This window comes from Fulmarus glacialis, unplaced genomic scaffold, assembly GCF_000690835.1.
Source record: "Fulmarus glacialis isolate BGI_N327 unplaced genomic scaffold, ASM69083v1 scaffold31239, whole genome shotgun sequence".
NCBI classification, from domain to species: Eukaryota; Metazoa; Chordata; class Aves; order Procellariiformes; family Procellariidae; genus Fulmarus; species Fulmarus glacialis.
This window is the reverse complement of record NW_009231881.1, coordinates 5,475-31,807: the sequence shown is the minus strand read 5'-3', so window position 1 is coordinate 31,807 and position 26,333 is coordinate 5,475. Positions and strand designations below refer to the sequence as shown.

The following is a 26,333-nucleotide window of genomic DNA, read 5'->3' as shown; positions in this document are numbered from 1 at the left end:
TTTATTCTTCTTTTCCTCCTTGACTTCAACCCACTTCCATTTTGTGTGTGTAACACTGGTGCTTAATTATAGTGACACCCGTTTGCAGTAACCAGACTGTATCACAGTGTCCCTGTGGGGTCCTTCTAATACCAGTGTAATATTAAAGTGTCAGGCAGGCGGTCTGTGTATTATAAATAGGGTACTTCATCCATGATAAGCGATTATTATCTTTCTTTCCCAAGTGTAAAAGACCTATATAACTCAACAAGGTGCGAGTGATTTAGGCCTCCTGAGTAAAAATCCAATGAGTCCTGAAGGGGACCCTATGATGTTGTTGTCTTGTTGCTGAACTTGAGATATTCAATTTATTATACTGGAATATATTTTCTGAAGACAACATTGGGTAAAATAATATGGGAGGCTGTTAGACCAACAGTGCAACACGATTTAGTGTCCCTCTGTGATGGCCTTCTAAAAACCTTAATCACCCTTGGTAAAAGCAGAAAGCTGCTGTTAAAGTTTACTGGCCATTGGTGAGCAAGCAGTATTAGTTACTGCTTTGAATCGTTTTAATAATTTAGAAAAAATGCATTTCATTTTTTTTTCCATTCATTTACAATTATATGGGTAGTCTTGTACTTAAAAGGCCTAAGTTGCACAAATTTTACTATTAGCCATACGTTTTATTGAGTTATAACTGTAAAAACAGAAGAAAAAAAAAAAAAGCCCATTCTGGTATGGGTTGGCACCAGAAAAAAGCATGTAATCAATTTAATAATTATTATATCACTTTTTTAACACTGAATGTTATATGGTGTTTGTGCCATTACACAGTGTCTCTGCTGAAGCTGTGTAAAGCTATCCAGTTTTGCAGCTAAATCAGCCTTGGAAGTATGAAAGTCAACTTTTGAGTGAGGGAGGAAATCTGACAAATATGCAGTTCAATATAAACATGCTCACATGTAGTTTTCACTGGAGGACAAAGGAGGCTTTTACTCTGCTGTTAATACCAAGAAATATAATAGCAAATCTGACATGACATGAGTCAGTTGTGATCATGCAGCCACAGAGCTCTCTCCAATGAGCTAAGCACTGCATCCATTCTTGATAATATTTACTTTGTTCTTGTTGTTTGGTGAAAAAGTGTTTTAAATAATTCTATGCCTCTCACACCTGTGGCCATGTTTAAATTGGCTTTTTTTTTTTCCTAAAAACACTCCACCTTTGCTACTGCTGGTGAACTGTAACAACAATGAGAGTGGCACTGGGAGCAAAACAGTGGTAGTTATGGTATGTTGATTAATTTACAATTGTGACAAATCATGCTAGGCATAGACAGTGGTAGTAAAGTCATCAGAGCCAACAGGTGTGCTTCTGTACAAATTCTCCCATTGTTTCTGTCATTAGGAGAATTTAGCTAACATGGCAAGAGTAGAAATTCTAGTGGAAATGTGTAGTAAGGACAAGTCCTAGTGGTTTGTTTCTACACATGGGTAGCAATGGTTTATATCACAGATCACTTGAAAATTTGTTTTTATGCTTTCAAATAACATGACTATATAATCATGTGATATCAAATGTCTGAAATTAAAATAAAATACAATAAAATGAAATTTTTTACTGCCAATAAAGAATAAATTGTGAATAATAAGTAGAACTCAAGCTATTTTTGTTTGTGGATCTCATGGCGCTTACATACAAGCGTAGATAAGTATTCCCGTCCCAGATTTAGAGAGTGAAAAACATATGACCTAGATGTTAGGATAATTTGTGCTAGTCTGTGTTTCAGAGGACAAAGCAGAAGCATTATTAAACAAGCAAGACAGTAACAAATTCTAACTGTAATTGTATTCTTCACAGAATGGCCAGCAGTGCTGAGAATAATGCATCCCTCTCTGTTCAGAAAGTCACACGCTCAGGAAGTTCTCAAGCAAAGAAATCCCAGCAAGCAGAAGAAGCAATCTTTTACATGAACTGCCGAGCAGCTTATCTAACTGTTTTAAAAAGCAGTTTAGAAAATATTAAATCAAAAGAACAACTCAGTTTAGGTAATGATTAGATATTTTTTCTCCATAACTATTGTATGTGATGATTACAGCGGGTAGTTTCTGACAGCAGTCAGCAATTCAGTAGTGAGAGTATCCCAATGCATAAACTCAGTAAATGTTTTAAGGAATTTACAGTAGATTTAGGTAGGGTTCAGATTTCAAGTGTTGGTGGCTGTATCTTTGAAGACATTTTCATCATTTACCTGTTATAAAATATGTCACAGAGTAATTTTTCAAAGTTTATAGAAATTACCATCCTCAAAGTTTTTCATTTTCCTCAAATCCTTAATTTTTGTGGCTAGGTGTTGGATGACTCATGGAAGTGGGAATAGTATACAGAGCTTTTCATCTGTAAATCACCAGTATGAATGGGCAAAAGTCAATACTAGCTTACAGGGGACCTAAGTGAGTTGTTCAACACCACTAAATTCAATGGTAGCATTGTTGCTTACTTGAGGTGCGCCCGCTTTTTGATTATGACATTTCTGTTATAATAAGTTTTTCCCTATCCCTGACAAATGATTAAGTGAGTTGGTCTCAGTTCAGTTTATAGTGGGCAATTGCCCTGGCGCAGAAAATCACCATGATAACTGGCATTAATTGGCACAGAGGTTTGCAGACTTATAGGAGAGGTTGTTACTGGAGGCATGGATATGGTAATTTACCCCTAAAGGTACTCTCACAGATCAGTTCTAAGCCACTTCGAGTCATATATGAAAATGCTGCCTTTCCTCTACCAACTTTATGTGATCAAACGGACTGTTTCAGACACTGGTGTTTCATAAGAATTCTTACTCTTATTTCATTTAAACTCCTACTGAATTACAATGTTCCCATAGACTAAAATCAAAAGTTTTCGTTTTTTCATCCATATTATATTTGTGTATAAGTGGTATTGCTGTCAATACACAATTGACACAACAGGAAAAAAAAATCTCTGAATGCTTTAGCTGTACTAAATAAAGGTGTTAGTAGATACTGAAAGCTGTGGAGCTTAACAACATTTGTTTTGAAAACCTATGGAATTTCAAAGTTCCTTGCATGGAATTATTAGGAAAGTTACAAAAGTTTACCTGAAAAAGGGTAGTTAGGGCTGTGTATTGGAAATTGATTTCTTTATAATGTACCTTAATGACCGAGTAAGATAAGGAAGGAGTAAGATAACACTGAGTAATAACCTTGTTTCAGTTGTGAAATAGGTTTCATTATCCCAGATAAAATTTCTCAAGCAAATGTAATACCAACTTTGCTATCTCTTGGAGTTGTAGGATTGTGTACTATGTCTTACCATGCTTGGTTTTGTTTGGGTTTTTTTTCCTTAGAGCATTTTTGTCCTTTTGTGACCAAGTTTATTTGTGGTTGTATGTAATAGCATGGGATTGCTTAGGAAACTCATGAAAGTGTCTTTCAGTCCTATTTTCTACTTGGAGATTCGTGATGTGAAAATCTTAGATTGCTTTATCAGGAAAAATGTTTCCAGCTCACATGGTTGACAAAGAAAGCATGAGAACATAAACCTTCAGTTAGATAAAGAGAACCGAAATGTATCATTAAAAAAAAAAAGATTTTTATTTTGTGGGTTTTGGGGTACAGCTCAGAATGCACTTGGGATTGGTGGTAGTACAGGTTGCTTTCTCAAGTCCTCCTCATAGATTATGATGCCAGTAAAAGGTATGTGTATTATGGCATTGCAGTCGTTTGTAATAAAAAAACCCAAGCAACAGCTAAAGGCTGTATTTTTTGTGTGTGTGTGAAGAAATATTTCTCACTAATGGCTGCATTGCCCGTGCCTAAAATACGTGAGGTCTGCATGCGGAAATCACTAGTACAGAAGCTGAGTGTAGTTCTCTGTTGCACTGATTGTTTGTAGCTTCTTTACCTATACCAGTATACGAAATTCTACCCATTAGCAAGCACATTCTTTCAGCATGTGACTTAGTGTTATCCAGGCTTTCTCAGCTGTAATAAAAGTGCTTTTATAACATCCTAATGATAGTTTTGGATAATCTGGATTTTAAGATAGGAGTGGTGTGAACAAATGTCATCTCTTTTATATATGCTTTGGCTTTCATCTCTATCCATATGCCGTTTCGCTACATAGCAAGTGTTTGGGCATTTTGATTTCAAGGTCAACTCAGAAAGGGCAATTAGTTGCTCAGGCTTGCAGTCTTTTCAGAGACATTTAAGAACTTCTTTAAAAATTTGTAAGTATTGAGAGTTATTATAGACTTATGTTGCATGTTAAGTAAATTCTGGCATTTATCAAATGAGTAGTGCCAGTGTTTAAGCATCTCTTGCTGCATGATGTTTGGCTAATATTCTAAACTGTGAAATTTTCACTTAGAGATTGGCCCTGCGAAATTTTATTCGTAGGAGTTTTACTTACTCATGGATAGTAGTTTCATTTCCTGTGGTGTAATATTACTTAAGGTATTTAGCAGAATCAGTCTGTAAAGAAGTATAAATAAAAGGTGCAGTCTAATTGAACTTTCAAAAATACAAACTTGGGAGGCACATAGGGTATGGCAAGTGCTGATCTCCCAGGATATGTAAAAATACAGAATTGTTGTATATTTGAAGGATACTCTGTTAAATGTAAGTGAATACTGTGCTATATTGACATTCCAGGGAACTCGGCTCTCCACGTAAAAAAATACACAGAGTAACTGCCCTTCCTTGGCTGACCTTGACATTGAAATCCTTAAACAATTGCTATGTGCCCAAGCATTGCATGGATAAAGATGTAAGCACTGCTGTATTCTCCTGACTCCGCTTGTAGAGGTGACAGGGCAGAAATCTTTATTTAGTCCTTGGCATTCAATCGGAGATTAGCAACAAAGGTGTCTGGTTTTGTTTGTTTGTTTTTCTGGTGACACAGTTGCCTACTGAGAATTGTAATGATGCCACCACCTCATTTCACAGATGCTACTGAACTGCTCTCAGCCAGTATAGACTTGGTCAGCTGGCTAAAAATCAAACTGCCAGCCTAGGCAAAGATGAAAGATCTTTTGCATTTCCCTAAAAAACTTGATTATGTGGAAGGATATAAAAGCATCTCTCCAGTTTCAGATAGTCTGTGCATTAGAATTTAATTTCAGTTTAACATAATGCCTTCTTCACCCTGGAAACTGATGAAAGGATGTTTTCAGTAAAGACTTTTAAGAGGCTAACTAGATCTGGCAAATTTCATTTTGAAGAATGGCAGGTGTAGATGGGACTGGTTGCATGTATGGTATTGGCTGTAGGCTTTAGCAATGTATGTCTGCTGGTATCATATTTCCTTTACATTTGCAATTCATGTTGCATAATTTGAATTGATAAGTTCGAATGTATAAATGTGACATAAAAGATTGCTTAAGATAAATTCTACACTAGATCTCAGTTCTTTGCAAAGTAAATGGAAATACTTATGTGGGTCTGAATAGAAATAGGATCTGATAATGTGCAAGCTTACAAATTATAGGTTCTTGATGTTAAGGCAGGGGATACAGACACTGGGCTGAATTTTACACTTGTCACTTGAGCAGACTGTCTTTGAATTCATGGATATTTTGCTTAATTAATGATTTGAACCTGTTAACTTTATTTAAGGGAGATGTCCCATTGAGTTTAGTAGAACGGTGCACATAAGAAAGCTTTCAGCAAAATATTTCCTGTGATGTTGTTGTGTTTCATGACTCCTTTCAAAAGAATATGCGAGTGAGCTCATCTGCCCCTCAGGCTGCTTGAACCTCTCTGGTACAAACCACAGAATTCAAGGCGGGAAAGGTCACAGTCAGTCTGCATCAATAGAGTACAGGACTGAGACTATAAGAAAAACTGTCCTTCAGACCCGCTTTTCCCTTGGATTGATTGGGCTTAAAAAAAAAAAAAGTCTGAACAGGGAAAGCGAGTAAAGGATGTTTTGAGAAAACTCAAAAAAACAGCTGGAATATATAGTTAATATTGTGTTTTATTGTTCAGTACTTCAACAGGCTGGAAGAAATCCATCTCAGAAGACAGTTAATAAATATTGGACATCACAAACGACTACACTGAATTTTGATGATTTTTGTACTATTTTAAAAAAAGAAAAACCAGCTACAAAAACTGAACTGCTCGAAGCATTTGGAAAAATAGACACAGATAACACTGGATATATTTTACATGATGAACTTTATAAAATTCTTACAACGGTAAGTATCAGTAGACAATTATCTATTTTTAACCATTAATAGAGATTTTGAAAATTAGATGGTAAAACTATTCTGAATGTGTAAAGAGATATTCCTGATCAAAAGAATCAATAACTGATCCATGGTGGTTTTGGGGTTTTTTTTGCAATTTTATGTGTAGTTTTCTGTGGTTATCTGATCTTTCTTCCATTTTTTCCCCCTTACAGTCTTGCAGTTGATAACTTGTCTGTCCCTTTCAGCAATTGTGTCTTGAAGGTGGAAGATGGCAGAAAAAATATTTTTCGTACTTTCACAGGATGCTTTGTTGAAACCTTATCTATACTACAGTGGAGAAACAGAAAGGGAAGCATGTGTCTCCCTTGGTTCAGTTAGTGCAAATCCCTCTATTCTCTACAGAGCCCCTCTGCAGCCCTTTGGGGCTATGAACTTTTACCAAGAGAATTAATGACGACATACCTTTGCTGTTCTCCCCTCACAAGTTGTTGTCTAAGTATGTTCAGATGCAAAGTTAAAAAATAATACTTTTATGTTATACATAAAATTTTAAGGTCAAGGCTTTAGTTTTATCACAGCTATGATGTCCTGTCACGCCAGTGACTTCACTGGATCTTATAGTCAGTTCATCGAGGTCTTAAAGTAAACTGTCAATACTTTGGTTAGAGATCATGCATTATCAACCCAAAGCATGCAAATGTCATAAGGCTTACCTGCACGTGTCATTAATATGGCTTAAAATAATGACATTAAAAAATATCTGGAACTTCTTATTTAGCTGCTGAACTGCCACTACATTTTTAGGTTTCATTGTATAATCTGAAAGAATAGAAAAGGATTTTTTTAAAATAGCAGCTGCGATTTTTATGATGATGTGAGATTGTAGGAGACGGAACTTTAAACAAAACATTAGCAAGAGTATATTAGAATGACGAGTGTTGACAAGATTAAAATCCAGGTCCTCTGAGGATCTGCAAAGCAAGCAAACAAAACGCCTGAAACAGAACAGTCTTCCAAGTCGGTGTAGAGCTGATGCTCTGACTTTAAACTACATAGATGTACATCACAGATAATTGCAATGATTTTCTTTCTTTGTTCTGTCAGTTTTTTTGCTCTGTACAGCCAAAAAAAACCCCTTCATTGTAAAAGCCAATCATCTTGCATGGCACAAACACTAGAGAGCAGTAACAATTAAAAATGGACTAGTAGTAGAATTCTAGTAGAGTGCTCAAAAGTGAGAAGAAAACAATTTTAAGAAAGTGTGGAGGAGAGCAAACTGGGACAGAAGGAACAAACAATTTACATACTATATTTGTTGTGGTTGACCCAATAAAACAAAATTATTTGTTTACTTCAAACATTGTGGCAGACCATTCAATCCTCATTCTGCATGAACAAAAACATATAGTTGCAACGGTAAGGAAATACTCTTTATATAAGGAAAGATAGAAGTAACAGATGTTGAGCGCTACTGTAGTTATGCCATGAAGAGTTACAAACTCTGTATTGTTTCAAAAAGTTAGGGCGTTGCTTCATATAGACCCAGACTGAAGAACTTACTAGATGTGCTTGCAGTAGCAACTGGTGCTGTTCGAAGAGGGGAGGATCAGAATTTGATTTGTTGCAATCCACTATGGCTCCGGGACCATATGTCCGCATCACGTGTTTACCAACAATGAAGTTCGCGTTAGTTTTCAGTCCCAAGTTTACACCATGAATCTGTAGCTGAAAAGTGATGTGAAGTAGATTTCTGTACAGCAGTCATATATTGTTCTGTCATTGCTAACAGCCCTGTGAATCTGTGTAGAGGAAATTGCTGGAGGACCTTGTGGAAGACATGCTTTCTTCCTGAGAGATGTACCTTGTGTCCACATTGCAAGTGGGGCACTTGAGATAGTATTCTGACATGCGACTTCAGACTTGGTTCCAAAAGGAGAGAAAATGCTTTGGCTTCACACTGATGATTCCAAGTAGACATAGGTGCAAGGCAAATTCATGCCTGGAATAACTCTTCTAGTGAACTAAATTGCAGATGTAGACTGGTATAATAGGATAGCTCAAGTAAATAAGTGAAACTAAACATTATGAAGTTAGCTCTTGGTTGTTGGCATGCTACAATATAAGTAAGAATGACTGAGAGCTGGGATTCCCCAGTTTATGGAAGATTTTCTGAAATTCATGCAAGTGTCTGCCATGGTAGGTTTCCAGAAGACACCACAAAATTGCATAAACAGATGCAATTCATCTGTTCAGTATTTAATAGCACTGCAGGAACATAATTTTTTACAATGTTGACCTCTATTTTGATGATTCAAATCAAAATCCATTTAAATCTATAGCAAGATAAGATTCCCTGAAAGGATATTAAAAGAATCTTTCTTTGTGTTTTTATTAAAACTGTAGGTGGACAGCATTCTTGATTAGGAACCCAAATTGAATTGTTTTTTTTTTATTGCAGAGAGGTGAAAAAATGACGTGGGATGAAGTGAGTACCATTACTAAACAAGCTGATTTTAACTGCAGTGGCAAACTTGACTACAACAAGGTATGGCAAACAGAATGATATTTGTTCTTGTGTTACTGGCTTGATTTATTGACAGTATTAGCATTGTCAAACACAATACCTACCACTTCCATGTGTTGGTCTGTTGATGACCTTACCCCAGGCCCCCTGCAACTGCCTATGTACTGGAACATGGGCTGGCATATATTTCCGTTTCACTCACTTTATCTGGCTATAAACTTGAAAAGGTCACTTGCTGCAAGTGAACTTAATGTATTAGGCAGAGCCTAATAGTAAACACGAAGCCTAACAGCATGTGTGAAGGTAAGAGTTAAAGGAATGGCAAAATAAAGGTGACAATTGACAGCAAACTTAGCTAATCAGTGAGAGTTGCTATGTCTGTGACATTTCATAATTTCTTGTGTGGGGGACATTATATGTTGAATATCTTATTTTCAAGATGCAACATCAGGTTTTTTGACATCATCTCTAAGCAATGACTAAGTTTTGAACTGAATAAACAGTCCACGAAAAGATTTGTACATAAATATTTTCTTTATAGAGAAAAACAACCCCCTATAAAGAATCTTGTGTTTAAAAAAAAAAAAATCAGTCTTCAAATATCTAGAAAGAAATACAAATCACCTCTTGGGTTGAAATTAATTTTTATTCAATATTTGGACCTCCTTGTTGAATCATGGCTCCATTTTACTGTCTCACTTGAGTGGTCAATCTGATTCATGAAAATTAAAATTAATATTGTACTTTAAGAGAAAATGCATTATATCTCTTGACCTGTCCTTTCCTTACTAATGTTACATTTTAATCCTTAAAACTGTGAGAAAGAATGTTTCACTTAATAGATTACTTTTCTTTATCTAAAGTTTTGTGACTTATACATGACAACCAGTGAGCAGTGCTGCAAGACTGCACGAGAGAAACTGGAAGTTGATAGTCGATTGAGGCAACAGCAGTTTGGAAGTCAAGCTGAAACTTCCTCTGAAGGGATCACACTGCCAGTGTCAAAACCATCACCAAGAGTCTCGAGGAGAACTGATCACAAACTAGCACCAACAAAAGGTATTTATATTTCATATTGGGAGTTCTCATTCTGTTGGAGATCATGCTCTGGGTCAATGAACAGTTGAGTATTTGTTTAATTTTTCTCAGATTAGCGAGGATGTTATTGACTAATACTAATTTCTACTGTGGCAATCGCATAAATGTCTCAGTAGAATATCTGACCGCCATGTTCAAATGGACTTTGGCTGCATCTATGATCTGAAGTTCTCAAATTCTTAAGGGTGAATTTTGTTGACTCTCATGTGACACAGTCCAGAGGGAGGAGAGAAAATGAATGCTCATATGTTGCAACATAGACAAGTTAGTTATTTCCTTCCCAGGTCGCAGATGAAACCTTAAACATTTATCAATAAGCAGTCTGTTTGTTTCAATTATCGAGGCCACTTTTCAAGCACAATCAATATGAGAGTTTAATGTTATTCCTCATACTTAAAAACCTTCCCAAACTGGAAAAAGACCACAGGCTAACAGACTGCAAAGGAACCATGTGTGAAATACTTGCATTTGCATACAGTGTGCGCTGTTTAAGTTGCTTCAATTCTAGGCAACACTGAAGAGGCGCAAAGGTGACAGAACAGTGATGAAGACTGAGTTTATGTAGCTAAATCAACAATTGTACCAGCAGAGTTGCCCCAACATCAGGAACCAGAAAGTAAAGTCTTGGAAGTAATTGCATTGAGCAGCTGTGCATAAGTGATGTGCTATCTGGCAGGGAAACTGCATTGTCCTGGAAAGAAATAACCTTAAATTAGAAGCAGGTCAAATCTATCCACTTAGGATAGATTTACTTTGATTCCAAGGTAAGTGGAATCATGTAGTAGCAATTTCTTGTCCTTCTGGCAGATTTGGATTCCAAGGTTCTGCCATTCATATGCCCATGGATGGACAGTCAGGGAAGTAAAAATGTTTAGGTAATGAATTATGAAATGTTAAATAATTATAAGGGAAGTCAGGTTATCTGACTGAGGCTTTTGTCATCCATTTTTTCTCTGTGTGCCTATAAATGTAAGGCTTTATGATGAATAGCGCTAGGAGTGGGTTGAAATAATGTAATTGTAACTAAATATCTATGTTTATAGGTGATAGCAGAACTCCTTCAAGACCCTCATCAGCGCAAAGTTGCAAAGCATCCATTTCTACCACTATCAGCATGGGTGCCAGTAGCAACAGAAACACAAAGCTAATTGAGCCAGACACAATAAAGGTATTATGTAAGCTAGTCTTATTGAAATTATGCTGTTTTCCTCTAGGCATATATGTTATTGCATTTTAAATAAGAAACCGTTTTTCTCTGATTTTTAGCTTATGTTTTATTAATAGTTTGTCAAGGGCAGCTATAAACTAGTGAGAGGTTTCTTGATGCATATTAACATTTTTATATACTGTTGGTTTTGCTGACATCTAGTTATTGAAAATAATTTTTCAGGTGTGAAGGTTTAATAGAACGAAGTGTGTTTTTTATAAATGAAACCACTGTTGGATAAAATGTTTAATGACTTTTTGAGAAATTTAAAATTTAATAATTTATTAGGTTGGTGAGAACTTTAAATGCTTTAGTAGTCTGAAAGATTGTGTATCATAAACCTTTATATGAAAGGTAATTGGAAATAAATAACGGATCTGTGAGCATATTCCGTTTGTTGGGCATTAATTTGTAAATATATGCTGTAGCCTGAAAATATAGATTTTTAGTTAGACTAATATGTTCTATCAGTATTTTCTTTTAAATAAATCACTCATTCAATATAAATTCCTGTGGGAGAAAGACAACAAAGTCACTTTGCTAAGTCAATATTTGTAGAGTGTTAATATTGATCTTTTTCCTTTGTTTTCCCTTTCTTGACTGAACCTTTACTAGTTTTCTTTCAACAGAAAATAATAGCTGTAGAAATATAAAACATTAACTGGAAACTGCTAAGATACATTAAAAATGTGCACCTGGAGACTCCTGTGTAAAAGGGAAAAAATGGTTATGACCACATAGTATAACTGCTGCTAGAAAACTGAACTGATTGTTCTCATGAGTTACATTTTTGTTTCAAATAACAACTCTGTATTTGTTATTGAACTCTGAAGTCCTTTATATCTTCGACATTGCTATACAGTGACATTTGTTCTATATTAAAATTTAAAAACATAATCTCAGAGGAATTTTTTGCAGTCTGTTTAGGTATCTGGACCTCCATGCAATTTAACCTGCAATTTCACCTTGTTCAAACATGATATGTAGTATATAAAACCATCGCACAGTTTCCCAATATTGGTTTCCTCTTTCTTTGTATCAGCTAGTAAGAACTGACTGAAAAAAAGCAGCTGCAGATATTGATTACTATTGATTAGCATCATACAAAAACTGAAATCAATCAATAAACATGAAAACGTGTAAGTACAACTACTAATTTTTTTTAACTCTAACTATTAAGGACACAATGCAAACTCTGTCAAAATCAATGAATAAATACACAGTGATTCATTTGGGCTGTGGATCAGAATCTAGCACCCCACAATTTTTCTTATTTATCTTCTATTCAGAATTTTTTTTTTCTGCAGTTCACCTGTCTTTTTGGGACAGTAAAAAAATATTGCCATCATGAAGTTGGACCAATGCCAACTTTAAATTTCTGACAGAAGAAAACTCTGGAAGTCAAAACATGGTGAACATCTAAATTTAAAAACCCTTAGAAAAGATGGAATGTATTTGTAGTACATTCTTCCATGTGTTTTCTTTTTGTCAGTGGAGTTTTGTGATATGTTCAAAGCCATGTATATAACTTTGGGGAGAAAAAAATAGACAGTTACAGAAGTGCTGCAGATGTGCATAAACAACATGCTGACCTGTTCGGCTTCAACTGCAGTTGAATCACAATTAATTAAAGCATGGCTAATGGAGATCTTAAATTTCTGCAAAATATTCTTCTTGTCTGTTTTAGTCAAGATTGAAAGACATTAACAAAAAAAGAAAGCAGTGTCTCATATTCTAAAGTGTTCTCTCTGTGTTGGGTAGCTAAATTATCCCTGCTAGGGATTCTCACCTTCTACTGAAGCCAGTGAAAGACCTGTACACACAGTGTGTAGCAAAAGAAATACCTGAGAAAAGTCCTTTTCCTGAAAGAAAGAGTTATACGCTCCCACTTGTATCAGTGAAGTAGCCTCATGCAATTGAACTAGCAAGACTTTTTCTGTGCATATGGAACAAGTTTGTACAAGACAAAGCATTGAACTGAAGTTCTTTGCTTTAATCATAGGAACAATTCCTCTCACAATTTTTATTTTGAATTATGCATGAGTGTGTGGACTATTCAATAATATCTTAAATTGTAATAGCAATAGAATGCATTATTTGGGCAGTGACCAGCACTGGCAGCAACAGGTAGTCCCTAACATTTCTTTATGATTAACATTTTTAATACAAACATTTCCCACTATGTTAGCTATTACTTGACAACTTTTGTATGCATTGAAGTGACATATTAAAATCAAACCAGAAAAATAATCTTCTAGTTTCCCAAGTTTACATACCTGTTTGTAATTTGACATGGATAATTTAGAGAATATAGCACCACCTTACGCCCTCTGCAAGAATAACAGTTTAGTATTCCTAAAGCATTGTCAAACTTCTGCTTACTGTTGCTCACATCTTAACCTGCACATTGTTCCTTGAGATATTTTCCCTGCTTACTTGGATTGTTTGGTGTCCCTGTTGTAACAATGTCCATCTGACTGCAAAACTGCAAAAAAGGTAGTCTTCAATCTGAAATATAAGCTAGAAAAATGGAAGGTAAACAAACAGGACAAAGCTACTCTCTGTGGACTATCTGTGAGATGATGACGACCACTGCCGTAGTGAGAAAGGGGGACTAGAATGTGGTTGTTAGCGTTGTTTTGTTTTGAGTAGGTTTGAGTTTTAGAGTAGGTTGTTTTGTACATGAAAATTGTCACAGTATCTTTTTGAATAGTTATAGCACATTTGGACTGCTGTTTAAACTTCTGTTATGCTCTTTTATGTCTCAAAGAACAACCATGTTACTTCATTAGCAGACCTTTTGACTTAGATCTTTTTGAAATGTCATTAATTTTTCAAACAGTTTTGTAAGGTATTAAGCTTAGAGACTAAATGAGCTAACAACCGGTTATCTCAGGTGTGTCAAGTTTTAAGGAAGAATCTCAATTTACTGCATATGAACTTTAGACGAAGTTAGGAATCATGCAAGTATTGGAATAAACAGTTTACTGAGAATGGAATAGTACTAGAATGATTTAACAGACAAAACTACATATTCGAATTCTAGCACTGACTTGAGTCTAATGTTAATATCAACTCCCATTGTCCACTTGTTTGACTGAGAGAACCCTATCTTTTGCTCAACCTTTAACCCTCATCATTAAGTCCCGGTAACTTTCTGTTCTCTTCTTTGCTAATTATTCTTTGTGATTGGACCCCTTTTGCTTATCCCATCATTGGAAATCTAGTTTCATGGATAAAGATTGGTATAAAATTTTTAGGTGACCTTGTTAATTAGGTCTATACCGCTATATAAAAGGTGGCCAGGGACTGATCTCTGACTCTGTGAACCAAGGAGCATAGGTAGCTGCGTTTCCACAAGACTTAGGCCTAGCACCCTGTCATGCAGGTTGTGTCCACTTTAAATGGCACTTGGCTTGCTTTTTTTCCTAGAACCCATGTGATAGTGTTGTGGGTTTAAGAAATTATATTTTCCAGTGCCGTTCATAATCATATGTCTCTGCATCCCAACTGAGAATACCTGTTACAAACTGTGGGGTAGGTCGTGGCATGGAGTGTGCAAGGTTGTAAAACCTGATGGGATGATGTTGACTGTAGGTGACAGAAAGCCAAATCGAGTGCAGTTACATCCATATTCCTTTTTGAAAGTGGTGCCTGAAATGAAAAATCCTTTGAACTGCGTACACATTTTCTTGAAAAGCGCTGGTTGTAGTCATCTGAAACAGAGCCATGGAATGAGCTAACAGCTAAGAGTATGGATGATAGGGTGTTGAATGCTTCACCTTGCTTCTTGCTGTCTTTTATTTCACAGTGTGGATGTAGCTGGTGAGATGAGATCATTGTTCCTCTAACAGCATGCTGTTTCCTCTGCATCTCTGATGGCAGAGAAGATACGTTTCCACGAAGGTCCTGGATCCAACATGTTATCTTAACTGGAAAAGATTATGGGAGATTATGGGAGGGGAGGAACTTGAATATTAGTTTCCATCAGGGATTGGATGTCCCACTTTCTTTTAGATAGCTTAATTGTTCTTTGTCTTTTTGATAGCCTGTGCTGTGAGGTAGTATGTTTACTTTTAAAGTCTCTTAGAACTTCCTTAGCAAAGTCTTAAGTTTCTTTAAAAATCCCAAATCTCCAAAGAACAGCAGAAAGTGAGTTGCAAAGTAGATAGTATTTGTACTTAAAAGTACTCCATATTACTCCTGTATGCAAATATAATTAGCAGAATTTGACATCTAAAATTGGTATGATGTATTATGCTACCAAAACTATTGGGGTACTGAGGATGAAATAATTGGTGCCTTTAGATCAACATCTTGGATGGGACAGGGTAGTCTTACCATAGTATTGTTGTAATTTGAGATTAAGGTAGTTTCCAGCTATGTAAAATTTGGAATTCTCAGTATTTATCCACATTGATGTTTTGAGGATGATATATATTTATTCCTTTAGTGTGAAGATTCTTTTCCTAGATGAGTTTGTGCTATTTGGGTGAAACTGATAAAATGAGAGTGATTCAGAGGCAGAAAATGAAGGGAGCGATAGTATTAGATTCTGCAGTCTTCCTATGCCAACACAGGTGGTGGGTTTGCTCAAAGTACATCTCTCTCTTTGTTTCAATTAATTTATAAAAAGTTCTTAAAGCAGAAAGGAGTATAACAGAGATGAATTTGGTAATGTTTGAATGAGAAATGCTTAGTATAGAGGAGTTGATCCTGTTCCCAGAGAAATCAGTGGCAAAATTGTGGCACAGGACTGAAGGCTTTTAAATCCATGAATCCCTGCGTAATTTATATTCTTAAGAAATGTAGAGTTCTGAATGGAGAAATCTAAATTCAGGATCAGAGCTACATGTATTACCAAATGTGTTACTTGGCATACTGGGTGTACATACACTAGCCAAGTCCAGTTCTTGCCTGACACCTTTAGGTCATTGACTGTAAAGTACTGAGCGTGGATGTGTTGTAATGAGAACTGATTCTTTAAGAGGAGAAATGAAATGTAGCACTCTGATGAAGACTGACTTTAGGTGAAGTTAGTAGTCAGCCTCCTTACTGGGAGTTGCATGCAGACCTCTTTTTTTACGAGTTCTCTTCTCAAGAACAGCTTACCTGTTACACTGAACACTAAGCATAGCTACAGCCACCTGGACAGAGCTCTCTGCTGAGATTACACTGGAAGATTCCTTCTGCTAGGCTCCACTCAGAAACATTGTCTTCCATTGCTAGGAAAGTGACTAGAAATCATGGACTTAATCCAGACCAGGGAAAGAAAATCAAGAATGTCTTCCGTTCCTCAAGGCATACAATATGTCTATAAGGAATTTATTTTTATTTTGCTAAAGAAATGTCATTCACATGATATCTGAAATTGAAAATTGGGACCTGCTATTTTAAAAAAAAAAAAAAAAAGTGAAGCATGTAGCTGTTTTAGCATCTCAGCAAAATCATGGCTTCTCTAGGAACTGTATTATTCACAAATACAGCAGTTTTCAGTTTATGTCTTTCCAATAGCTTTGACAGAAGTCAAGAAGAATCACTTAATTTGACCAATACTTGTGTTTGTGATTTGTCTGAACAAGTAACTCCTCATTGCTCAGCCAATCAATTATGTTCTTTGCTTGATTAGCCTGATGGAACTAATGTAGCAGAATTCCAACCTTTCAGTGGTAAATGACACAGTTCAGAAAATTTCATGAGTTCAGTCTGATTCTTCATGGCAATTCAAATTTCATTTCAACTATTTGAGCATTGGGGTAATCTGTATGTTTTTCAAGCATTTTCACAAGTGAAGCATAACTGCTTTGCAAAAATTGACTACGAAAAGAACTATTTGAGAAAATTAATTTTAAAAGAAGTAGAAGATCAGTGCTGTATCTTGCGGTGTATTTTATGCAGGATTTATTAAATCATCAAATTAATATATTTCAGATAAGGCGCTTTTATCTTGATCAAGGCAACATCTAATATTTGCTTGGTTTCCAGGAATGGCAATGTGCACAATCCAAAGGATGCTTCTACTTAGAAGAAGATGGTGAAATCATTAGTCACAAGTACAAGTTGCACTTACCTCAAAGGTCTACAGTATGTATTACCATCAAGCCTTTAAACGTCCGTCAGGTAGAAGGTAAGTGTGTTTGTATTTCTTTGGAGAATTTTCCTCTATAAAAAATATTTTCTCTTCTGCTGATATATCTCTGCCTTTCTCACTTGCAATAACTTGAGATATTGTGGTATAGCAATACTTTTCCCTGTTGACAGAGTCCTATTAAAAATATAACTTAATTTGTCACACCATATTTTCTTCTTAGTCATTTTGTGCTCACTGCTTGGGCAATGAAAATCAGCTAAGTCTATTATCTTTCTCCCTTTAGTCAGCCAACCTCTTAGATTATTTTTGGCCATAGATTTGTGAAGTTTCTTATTACAAAATTCAAATGTTAGCACTGTTTGCAGTATCTCTCTTTAAGGTATTAATGTACTTTGTGGGAAACAACAATACAAAACTTAGTGAATGTTGTATTCTCCACCTCAAATACTTTTGTAAATACTTAAAATAGGTTATGGCTTTTTATGGCAGTACGGTATCTTGATGTTTTGATTATGAATCTTGTCTGAGGGATTTATTGCTTAGTTTGCCTATTTTAATTTTCATCTTAAAAGAGTGAAGCCCAGCATTAGAGACACCTGAGATCAGTCAGCCTTTGTGCTCCTTTTTTCCAAATGCTACTGGCTAGTTTCTCTCCAGTGATTTACCAAGGAGCTTTATCTATGCTATGTTGGAATTATTTTTTCCCCAAGTAGATTATTTCCTCTTTAATCCTGTGAAACAGGAGCCATTAGATCCCAAAGGTGTTTTAGAGTCATCTGGACTGGCTGTTGTGCTACAGGTTGGTAATTGATTCCGATTGACATTGGTAATAAAAACTTCACTGCAAATAATTGATAGAAAGTAGTCATTTTCCAATTACTACCTGGCTGAAATGGGAAGCTGATCAACAGACTTCTGATGGTGAGGAAACATGGTCTGATACTAACAGATTCGAATAACTGAATGTCTCAGTGTTCTGCTTCTAACTTTTCTTTCTTCATGTGGCACCCTCTTAAACTGTGCCTTGGAATAGTTCTGCTGCAGGATTGTCCAGACATTCTGTGTAACCAAAAGAGTACTTTCTTGTCTTTTGTAAAAAAAAAATTCTACTTTTGCACAACATTATTGCCCTGTATATAGAAATATCTTTGTGTTTTGTTGTGAAGAGGAAGGCATAATACTAGAACGTAAGGAAAGGATTCATGTTAGCAGAGCAATTACCTTTTTTTAGAAATCAAAAATACGTTCAAATTTTTAAGAAAGTTGTGTGGTCTGTAGCCACTCTTTAGTATTCTTGACTCCTAACTGTAGAAAAACTAAGCCCCTGCATGCATTGTTTTGCTGTGGTCTGATTAACTTGAAGACCACTAAATAGCTCATTGATCGATTGCTCAGGAACTGAGCAGCTACAAGAAACCAGAGAGGTTCAAACGGCATCCATTCAACATAGGTAAGACCGGGCCTCCATTCCAATCCAACCTAAGACAAACAAAGAACAACTAGTGATGCTATGTAGAGGGAGCTTGCTATTTCAATCTTAAAAATAATTGAAACTTATACTTCTGAGATTTACATCTTCTGGTATCCCTAGCTTTTGCACGTAATCCGGGTTTCCAGTCAAGGTGAGTTTAACAATATTTTACAGAACTTCAGAAGAGAATATGATACAGTTTTGCTAACATCCTTAATTGCAAATATCTAGGAGCCTTAGTATAAAGAAAAGTAATAAATAATAATGTTGTACTAATGGTAGAAAACAATGAAAATAGCTTCCTTAACTACCAAAGGTTTTAATACAGAACTATTAATTGTAATAATTATCTGTAAGATAATCACAAGACTTGGAACAATTTATCTGATCGACCTAAATAGGAAGGAAATCCTGAAAGCATATAATGGATTCTTTTTTTCCATCTTACATTAACAGGGATCAATATTATAAGTACCATGGAAATATCTACTTTGGAGTTAAAAAAAAAACAATTTTGTGCCATTATTAAGCATTTGTGTTGGGGATGTTTTTCTTTTTAGGAAAATCTTGTCATTGGTTGTCGGTGGATACAGCTTTATATATTCTGAAGGAAAACGAAACCCAAGAAAATCTACAGCTTGTGAGCTTTACTGAACAACAAAACAAAGAGGTTAGATATTTTTGTTGCATTCCTATTTGAATTGTTATGTCTTTAGTGTATGTGTTAATGCTGCATGGGTGAGTTCCCAGTGTTTGGAGGGAATTCAAACTGTACATAATCAGACTAGAGGAGAGAAGAAACACTTGTTCTGTGCATGTTCCCTTTCAAAATTGACAGAACTTACACAAGGTAAGATGTAATACTGTCTTGGTTATGCCCTTTGGATGGGCTGAATTGCAAGCCACTTGTACAGAAGTTTAATTAAATTCCTGTGAGGACCATATTATCATGTGATGTGTTGGCAAGTATTGCTGAGTTGCTGGTTATCTGTATAGATACTCTGTGGAAACTCACTTGTATTCCTGCACATTGAAAAACACAAGTTCAAAGGTAAAATTTCTTAAAATTTCTTTTAATTTTCTTTCTTCTTGCCATATATATGATTTTGAACTTCATAGTGCACAGAATAGTCTTACCCTATGGCAGAAATAAGGGAGGAGAAATGGCAGCGTTAAGTTACTTCACCCTTCCAAGCCACAGGGAACTTGGCTTGCTTCTCAAACCCTAAGTCACTTGTGATGTTTTACGTAGAAAGTTTTGTACATAGATAGTTGCTAGTTTGAACAAAGCTGATAAATCGGAGAGGAAATTAAAACTCGGTGGGTTTTGTCAGCCTGCTTCTGGCTGCTTTTGTTTTAAAGTTTAACAATTAAAGAGTGTTACAAATCTGAAAAATGATAGGACTGTCATTAGACGTTTCCAGTAATGACTGGTGTCCCCTCATTTTTCTGTCCTGTACATTTCTCTAACTTTTATTATAACTAAGAGATTCACTAGTTTTTGTGTCTTTAAAATGGCATCACACAGCATCTCACTGTAGACATGTTTTCTTTAAGGAAAGAACCTAGCATTACCAGTGTTTTCAAGTAATTAATGACTTTTGTATGAACATTAATAGTAACAAATAAAGGTATCATTTGAGAATAACTTACAAACTTGTCTTCCTTTAAGAGTAGATGTTTGGATGGAAAGGGGAGCTTGGATCAGGCATTTACTGGCTACTCCCATTCACAACAGGCTGTAGGTTGAAGAAGGTAAAACCACAAATTACTGGAGAAGCAAAACTGGTGTATAGAGGTGAAGATGGCGAACTGGCTCTGACCAAAGAGTTCCGGTGAGTCATATTCCCAAATAGGCACGGTAACTATTGCAAAAGTGTGTTCTCCAAATAACATCTAGCTTTTTAAAAGCTGTATGTTACTAAAATACTGTTTGTACAGAATATTCTCTAATAGACTGAATAGTTATTGATAATATTATTGTAACCAGTATTGTAAACTGTATTATTATGACAGTAAAGGAAACAGAAGTATTTGGAAATAGTTCTGCCTTTTTAATCTTTTAGAGCCGCTTTATTGGATATATTTGAAACAATAGATTTGGATGGAAATGGCCTTCTGAGTTTGGAGGAATACAATTTCTTTGAACTGAGAACAAGTGGTGAGAAATGTGATGAGGAAGCATGGGCTGTATGTAAGGGTAAGTTCGTTGTTGTGCTTGATACAACCAACTAGAGCTATCAATCTACTTGCAAGCTGTTGTTTATAGCATCCTACTATGTATATAGTAAAGAAGAACTGAGTATTTTGTAGCCTATACCAAGAACACATGTAGATACCATTCTCTTCTCCCTTCGTTTTTCTTTTTTTTCCTTTTCCAGTTTCCTGTCTTTTGTTTTTCTTCATTCTGGTTTGTGTGCCACTGGCCTTCTGCTGAGAAAATTCTTCCCATTGTTAATTGCAAAGTTTTGTAGGTGAAAGATTTTATAGCTGCCCAAAACTACAGATTTTCTAATCATGAATCATATGGCGAATTAAGCTGTAACAGGTATTCATTTAATCAATCTCCTTTCTGCAGATTAAGCTGATACTGCTTTCATATCTCACAAAGTGTTGAGAGGGACATTTAATTAGTGTGTATATGATGCTTTAAAAATGGCATCTAGATCTTATGATGTTTAGAAAATTAGATATTAGAAAATTAGATATTAGAAAATGCCTATTGCAACTATATATTTTCTTTGGATGTAAGCAGTTTTTCATTAAAAATCTGAATCTTTTGAAGGTTCATATATGGTTTGTCAGTTTGTCCCTATTGTGCTATATGACAGCCATGAGATTCTGAAACTTCCATGAGTGAGACGAGGAAGCTGACAGTTAACACTCTTCCAGTTGTACTTATATGTCTCATCAATGCTACTGGATGTCTTGCCAGCTTGCAGGAGTAGTGTTGGGCCACAAATGTCAATTCTGTGGCATTGCTTTAAGCTTGCAAAGGCCTTGAGAATGCACGTATTTACCTCATAACAGGGCTAGGAGAATACAACCACCAGTGACTGTAGGCTGCTCTAGTAATATAGTGCATGAAAGCAGTGGTTTCAAAGCATTGGCAGTTTAGCTGCAGTGAGCGAACAAACTGGAAATTTAGAAGCCATTGTATGAAAATTAGAAGTTTCTGTAAGAAATATAGTTTTTCTGCAACTCGTGTCCAACATGCCAGTATGGCATATCATTATATATCGGCCCATGTCATGTTTGATATAATTCCTTTGTAGGCTATGACACATTGCTTAATTTGTGCCAAAATACTTTAAATCTGGCAAGTACTGCTAACTATTTCTCCCTAAAACACTCTAAGATATTGGACTTTTTCTTAAATGATGGAAAGCTCATACAAAAATACTTTTCTATATATGAGTTTCTTGTCCCTTTCATGCCTGTACATGCACTTTATGACTTTGTCAGTGTTATGCCTCTGTGCACTGGTCTCAACATGAGCAGGAGGGGTGTATGTGTGTGTGAAGTGTATAAGAGAGGAAAGAAGAGAATACGGTGAATGTTTTACCAGGTCATTAATCAGTTGAAGGGTTCAGACGAATATCATAAATCTTAACACCAAAGTTCAAGCCATTTATTATAGCATCTGTACCCTTAGATAGATTTATTAAATTGGTAATCCCTTTTTAATAATATATAGCAAAGATTTAGCATTGTTATGAAGATGAGAAAACCATTTTTAAAAATCTCTGACACAAGGACATTTCAATTATGTGTTTGCTGACATTAGAGTGGTCGATCTATGATGTTCTATCAAGAGAGGGGTGTTAGGATTACTGGCATTTTATTGCTTTTTAGGAACTAAGTAAATCATTTCTGTATCAAGGACCTCAAGCACTAAGGGTGCTGGCCCCAGCAGACTTTCATTTCCCATTCCTAATATACCCCATTCTGCAAATCTCAACCACAACAAACTGCTAGCAAAAAGAAAAAAAGAATCAATATGAACTCTTTCTGTTTTGAAATCGCGCCCTCTTTTGGGTTATACAAGGGGCCAGCTGTTTCTAGTCATTGTCTAAAATCCACGGGGAAGCTCTGCAAAAAGCATGTATCTGGTCAAGGACATTCTTTCCCAAATAATATTGGAGAGCCTGAGGCTGCGAGATGGCTCCATCTTGTAAACCTTGTTAACATGTCCTGGTTTCAGCTGGGATAGGGTTAAATTTCTTGCTAGTGCTGTGTTTTGGATTTAGTATGAGGAGAATGTTGATAACACACTGATGTTTTCGGTTGTTGCTAAGTACCCTCCTAGTTCAAGGACAGCTCCCATGCCTACTGACTGAGCTAGGTACACAAGATGGGAGGGAACATAATCAGGCCAGCCAGCTCAGCTGGCTAATGGGGCATTCCATACCATGGGACATCACGCTCAGTATATGAATGGTAGGCGTGATCCAGGAAGTACCGATCGCTACCTGGTTATCGGTCAGCACGGGTGGTGAGCAATTGCATTGTGCATCACTTATTTTGTATATTTTATCATTATCATTATTATTCTCCCTTTTCTGTTTTATTAAACTGTCTTTATCTCAGCTCACGAGTTTTTTTCACTCTTAACCGCTGCGATTCTCTCCCCGTCCCACTGTGGGGGGGGGAGTGAGTGAGCGGCTGCGTGGTATTTGGCTGCCTGCCAGGTTAAACCACGACATAACAGAAGTGGGAGTTTGGCTTTGGAAGGTTAAAGGGTGTTTGCAGAGAGAAGAGACATTTAAGTGCTACCTTATATTTCTTCTTAAACAGAGAATTTTGATATGAAGAAGAATGAACTAACAAGACAAGGATTTATGGATTTGAATCTCATGGAAGCCAATGACCGTGAAGGGGATCCTAGTGACCTTTGGGTCACTTTATTGTCTCTGGGCTACAATAAAGCATTAGAAATGACAGAGGTATGATAGCCATATAGCAAAAATAACTGCTTCACATACAACTTGCTGCACATGTTTAACTGCAGTACTGTTTCTGTCTGTCATAAATTGATTTCAGCAGGTCAGTGATGCAGTCCAAACGCTGTTAATACAGGGCTTACACTATGACTTTTCAGTCATTATAGTATCCTGTTTCTTAGGGTAACACTGACATTGTTGAAAGAGGAAATTTGCCTTTTGCTTAAGAGAAAGCCTGTATTTTGTGGGGTTGTAAAGGAAGGAATCTTGGATTATACTCGTTGAAAGAATTCACACACCTTGCTGGTAGGAAGTGATAAGAACACAGTGATGGTAAACTGTGACCTGTCAGCAAACCTACAAAATGCAGGACTTGCTCTGCTTAAAAAAGTGACTTTCCTGGCCCAAGCTGCAACAGACGTGGATAAAGAGAAGAAAACTTTTTTCCCCACATGATTCAGAATTCATAGTTTTCAGACATGGCTATTTCTGTTACTGTTGCCTTTCACAACAGTGTCTGAAGGCGTTCAACAAAATTTTCATGAAAGGGCTTCTAGTGGCACACTGCTTACTTTACAGGAACAGGGATTATTTCTCTGATGTTTCTGTGTTTCTTTTTTTTTTTCTTCCCGAAACAGTAAGTGTTGGTGTTAATAGTTCTCACTAAAGAAAGAGGATATCTTTATTGAATAGAAAAGAAATTATGAAAAATTAAAAAAACCCATTAAATATGCAGAGAATTTCATCATTTAACTTTCATTCCCAAGAAAAGCTGATTTTTTTTTTTTTTAATTGTAGTTTGATTATATAATTTCTTTTAACTTCTGTTAAACTAAATCAGGTCAGTGTAGTCACCATATAAAAATATATGTGTGTGAAACAAATATATACAGAACCAAAAATACTCAGTATGGTAGAGAGACTTCAGTTGTCTCTCAGTGAAAATATTGAGATCGTGGTGAATGATTTCTTAATGAGTAGCACTTTCTCCTTTTCCTGCCAGTATGGTTAGCAGAGCAACTACAAAACTGTCTTTCTGCATTTCAGACGTAAGAGGGAGCTATCCTCTAAGAAAGAAGATTTTGGGGAGGTTTTTATCAAGTTAGAAATTTCAAAAAGGTATTTTGTGCCTTGTACTAGCTGTGGTTTCTGGCTATAGTCTTTGCTTTCCAAAGAACAACATAGCTCTACGAATGCTTTAGTTATTCATCTAAAATGTATATCTACTTAACTTGTATTCTATAACTTAACCCTTTAATTCCTTGATTTCAGATGATTTAAGAGATTGATATTTCAGGAGCATTGAACCTAACAAATGAAAGACAGAACTGAGAAATCCTAGTGGATTCCAATAGCCATTTGAAAGAAACCAAGGTGCTATTACCGAGTCTAAGAAAATGCAAACTCCTGGTTGTTGCATGTCCTAATCTTGGCTAAGATACTGTAAAAGCAGAGTGCTTAATGCAACATTGCAGATACTTTAAATCTGTATGAAGAGGCACAAATAGCAAGAGTGTGACAGGTAAAGGAGAGAGGTTTATTTCAGACACTGAAATACATTATACTTCACCTTAATTCCTGTACGTTTTGCTATCCAAGGAAGGGTTTGCTATAATGGAGCCAAATGCACCAAACTGTGTATTGAGTGTGCTGTGACTGGCATGAAAAATGTTCATTTGTCCTGAGCTTTCATTTGGTTTAAAAGATTGCCACAGCTCTCAGGTTTTGGCTATTTAATATTCAGTGGCATACTTGTATTACTTGCACATACATCAGAGCATATATGAAAATACTTAGGAGCTGTGGATGAAAATCTGAGGGGAAAAACTACAGATAAAGTGATGATAAAACTAATTTTCTCCATTGCAGGCATGCCCCTTTGTCATTGACATCTATGCAGAAAAATGCAAACCCAGAATTAAAGCCATGTATCTAGAGGCAGGGAGCTGGCAACTCAACAGGGCTATTTGCAAGTCTGTTGTTAATAAAGGAGAGGCCAAAGTAATGGATGGCTGTGAAAACATAATCATCTATACCTACAAAGCAGGCAGGAGAATCACTTCTGTTATTGAAAATAAGGTATGGCATGAGACTTCTGTAAGGTACTTGGTGTTAATGTCTGTTATTATTGCTGTTCTTCCCTTCTTGCGTCATTTTTGAGAATTACATTTTCTCATATTTCTGTATCTAGTTCATTTAAAAAAACAAAAGTGCCTGATGCAAAGCTGTTTTTGACATGACTCAGACTTCAAAAGAGTCTGGATCAGTGTTCTTGGAAGGGATAGCTTATTATAATGAGGCAAGCAGTTTTAAGTATCATATAGAATCTGAATATTTGTTTGTGTTCCCATTCCAATTTTTCAATATTTTGATAATTATTGGAGTCATAATATGATAATAAAACCAGAATACAAATACTAAGAACAGGAAATACAATTACAGAAAGTGCAAAGACTACAGCATTTACACTATTTAATATTTTCAGTGTGTATAAGAAAGTAGAAGAGCAGTGATTTGCATTGATTGTTAGAAGCATATTACGGATGCATATTAACTGGCTAGCAGGTGTACTTTATTACTAATCGAAGTTAACAATTGTAAATCCAAGCAAAAGTTGTTGGTAAGAAGCAGAGATTTTAAACCTTTTTGCATAGATCCTAATGAATGTGCTGTTCATTTATATCAGGAACTGTGAGTAAATAAATATAGTGCGGTAAGATGCTAAACTTAAGATGCTTTAAATCTTGAAAGATCACAGCAAGAAGTATATTTTTAAATGGACAAACATGCAAAAGGGAGT

At 35.9% G+C, this 26,333-nt stretch overlaps 1 protein-coding gene across 1 annotated transcript in view; it reads left to right on the top strand.

Moving 5' to 3' along the window:
- The first annotated feature begins 1,843 nt into the window (after positions 1-1,843).
- EFCAB7 (EF-hand calcium binding domain 7) overlaps positions 1,844-26,333 on the top strand; it is a 27,598-nt gene continuing 3,108 nt past the window's right edge. Inside the window, exons 1-11 of the mRNA XM_009584726.1 lie at positions 1,844-2,030; positions 5,994-6,205; positions 8,658-8,744; positions 9,587-9,782; positions 10,865-10,989; positions 17,014-17,155; positions 19,151-19,260; positions 20,268-20,425; positions 20,657-20,790; positions 23,388-23,536; positions 25,403-25,612. Coding sequence (XP_009583021.1) covers positions 1,844-2,030; positions 5,994-6,205; positions 8,658-8,744; positions 9,587-9,782; positions 10,865-10,989; positions 17,014-17,155; positions 19,151-19,260; positions 20,268-20,425; positions 20,657-20,790; positions 23,388-23,536; positions 25,403-25,612 — 1,710 coding nt within the window. The remainder of the gene's footprint in view (positions 2,031-5,993; positions 6,206-8,657; positions 8,745-9,586; positions 9,783-10,864; positions 10,990-17,013; positions 17,156-19,150; positions 19,261-20,267; positions 20,426-20,656; positions 20,791-23,387; positions 23,537-25,402; positions 25,613-26,333) is intronic.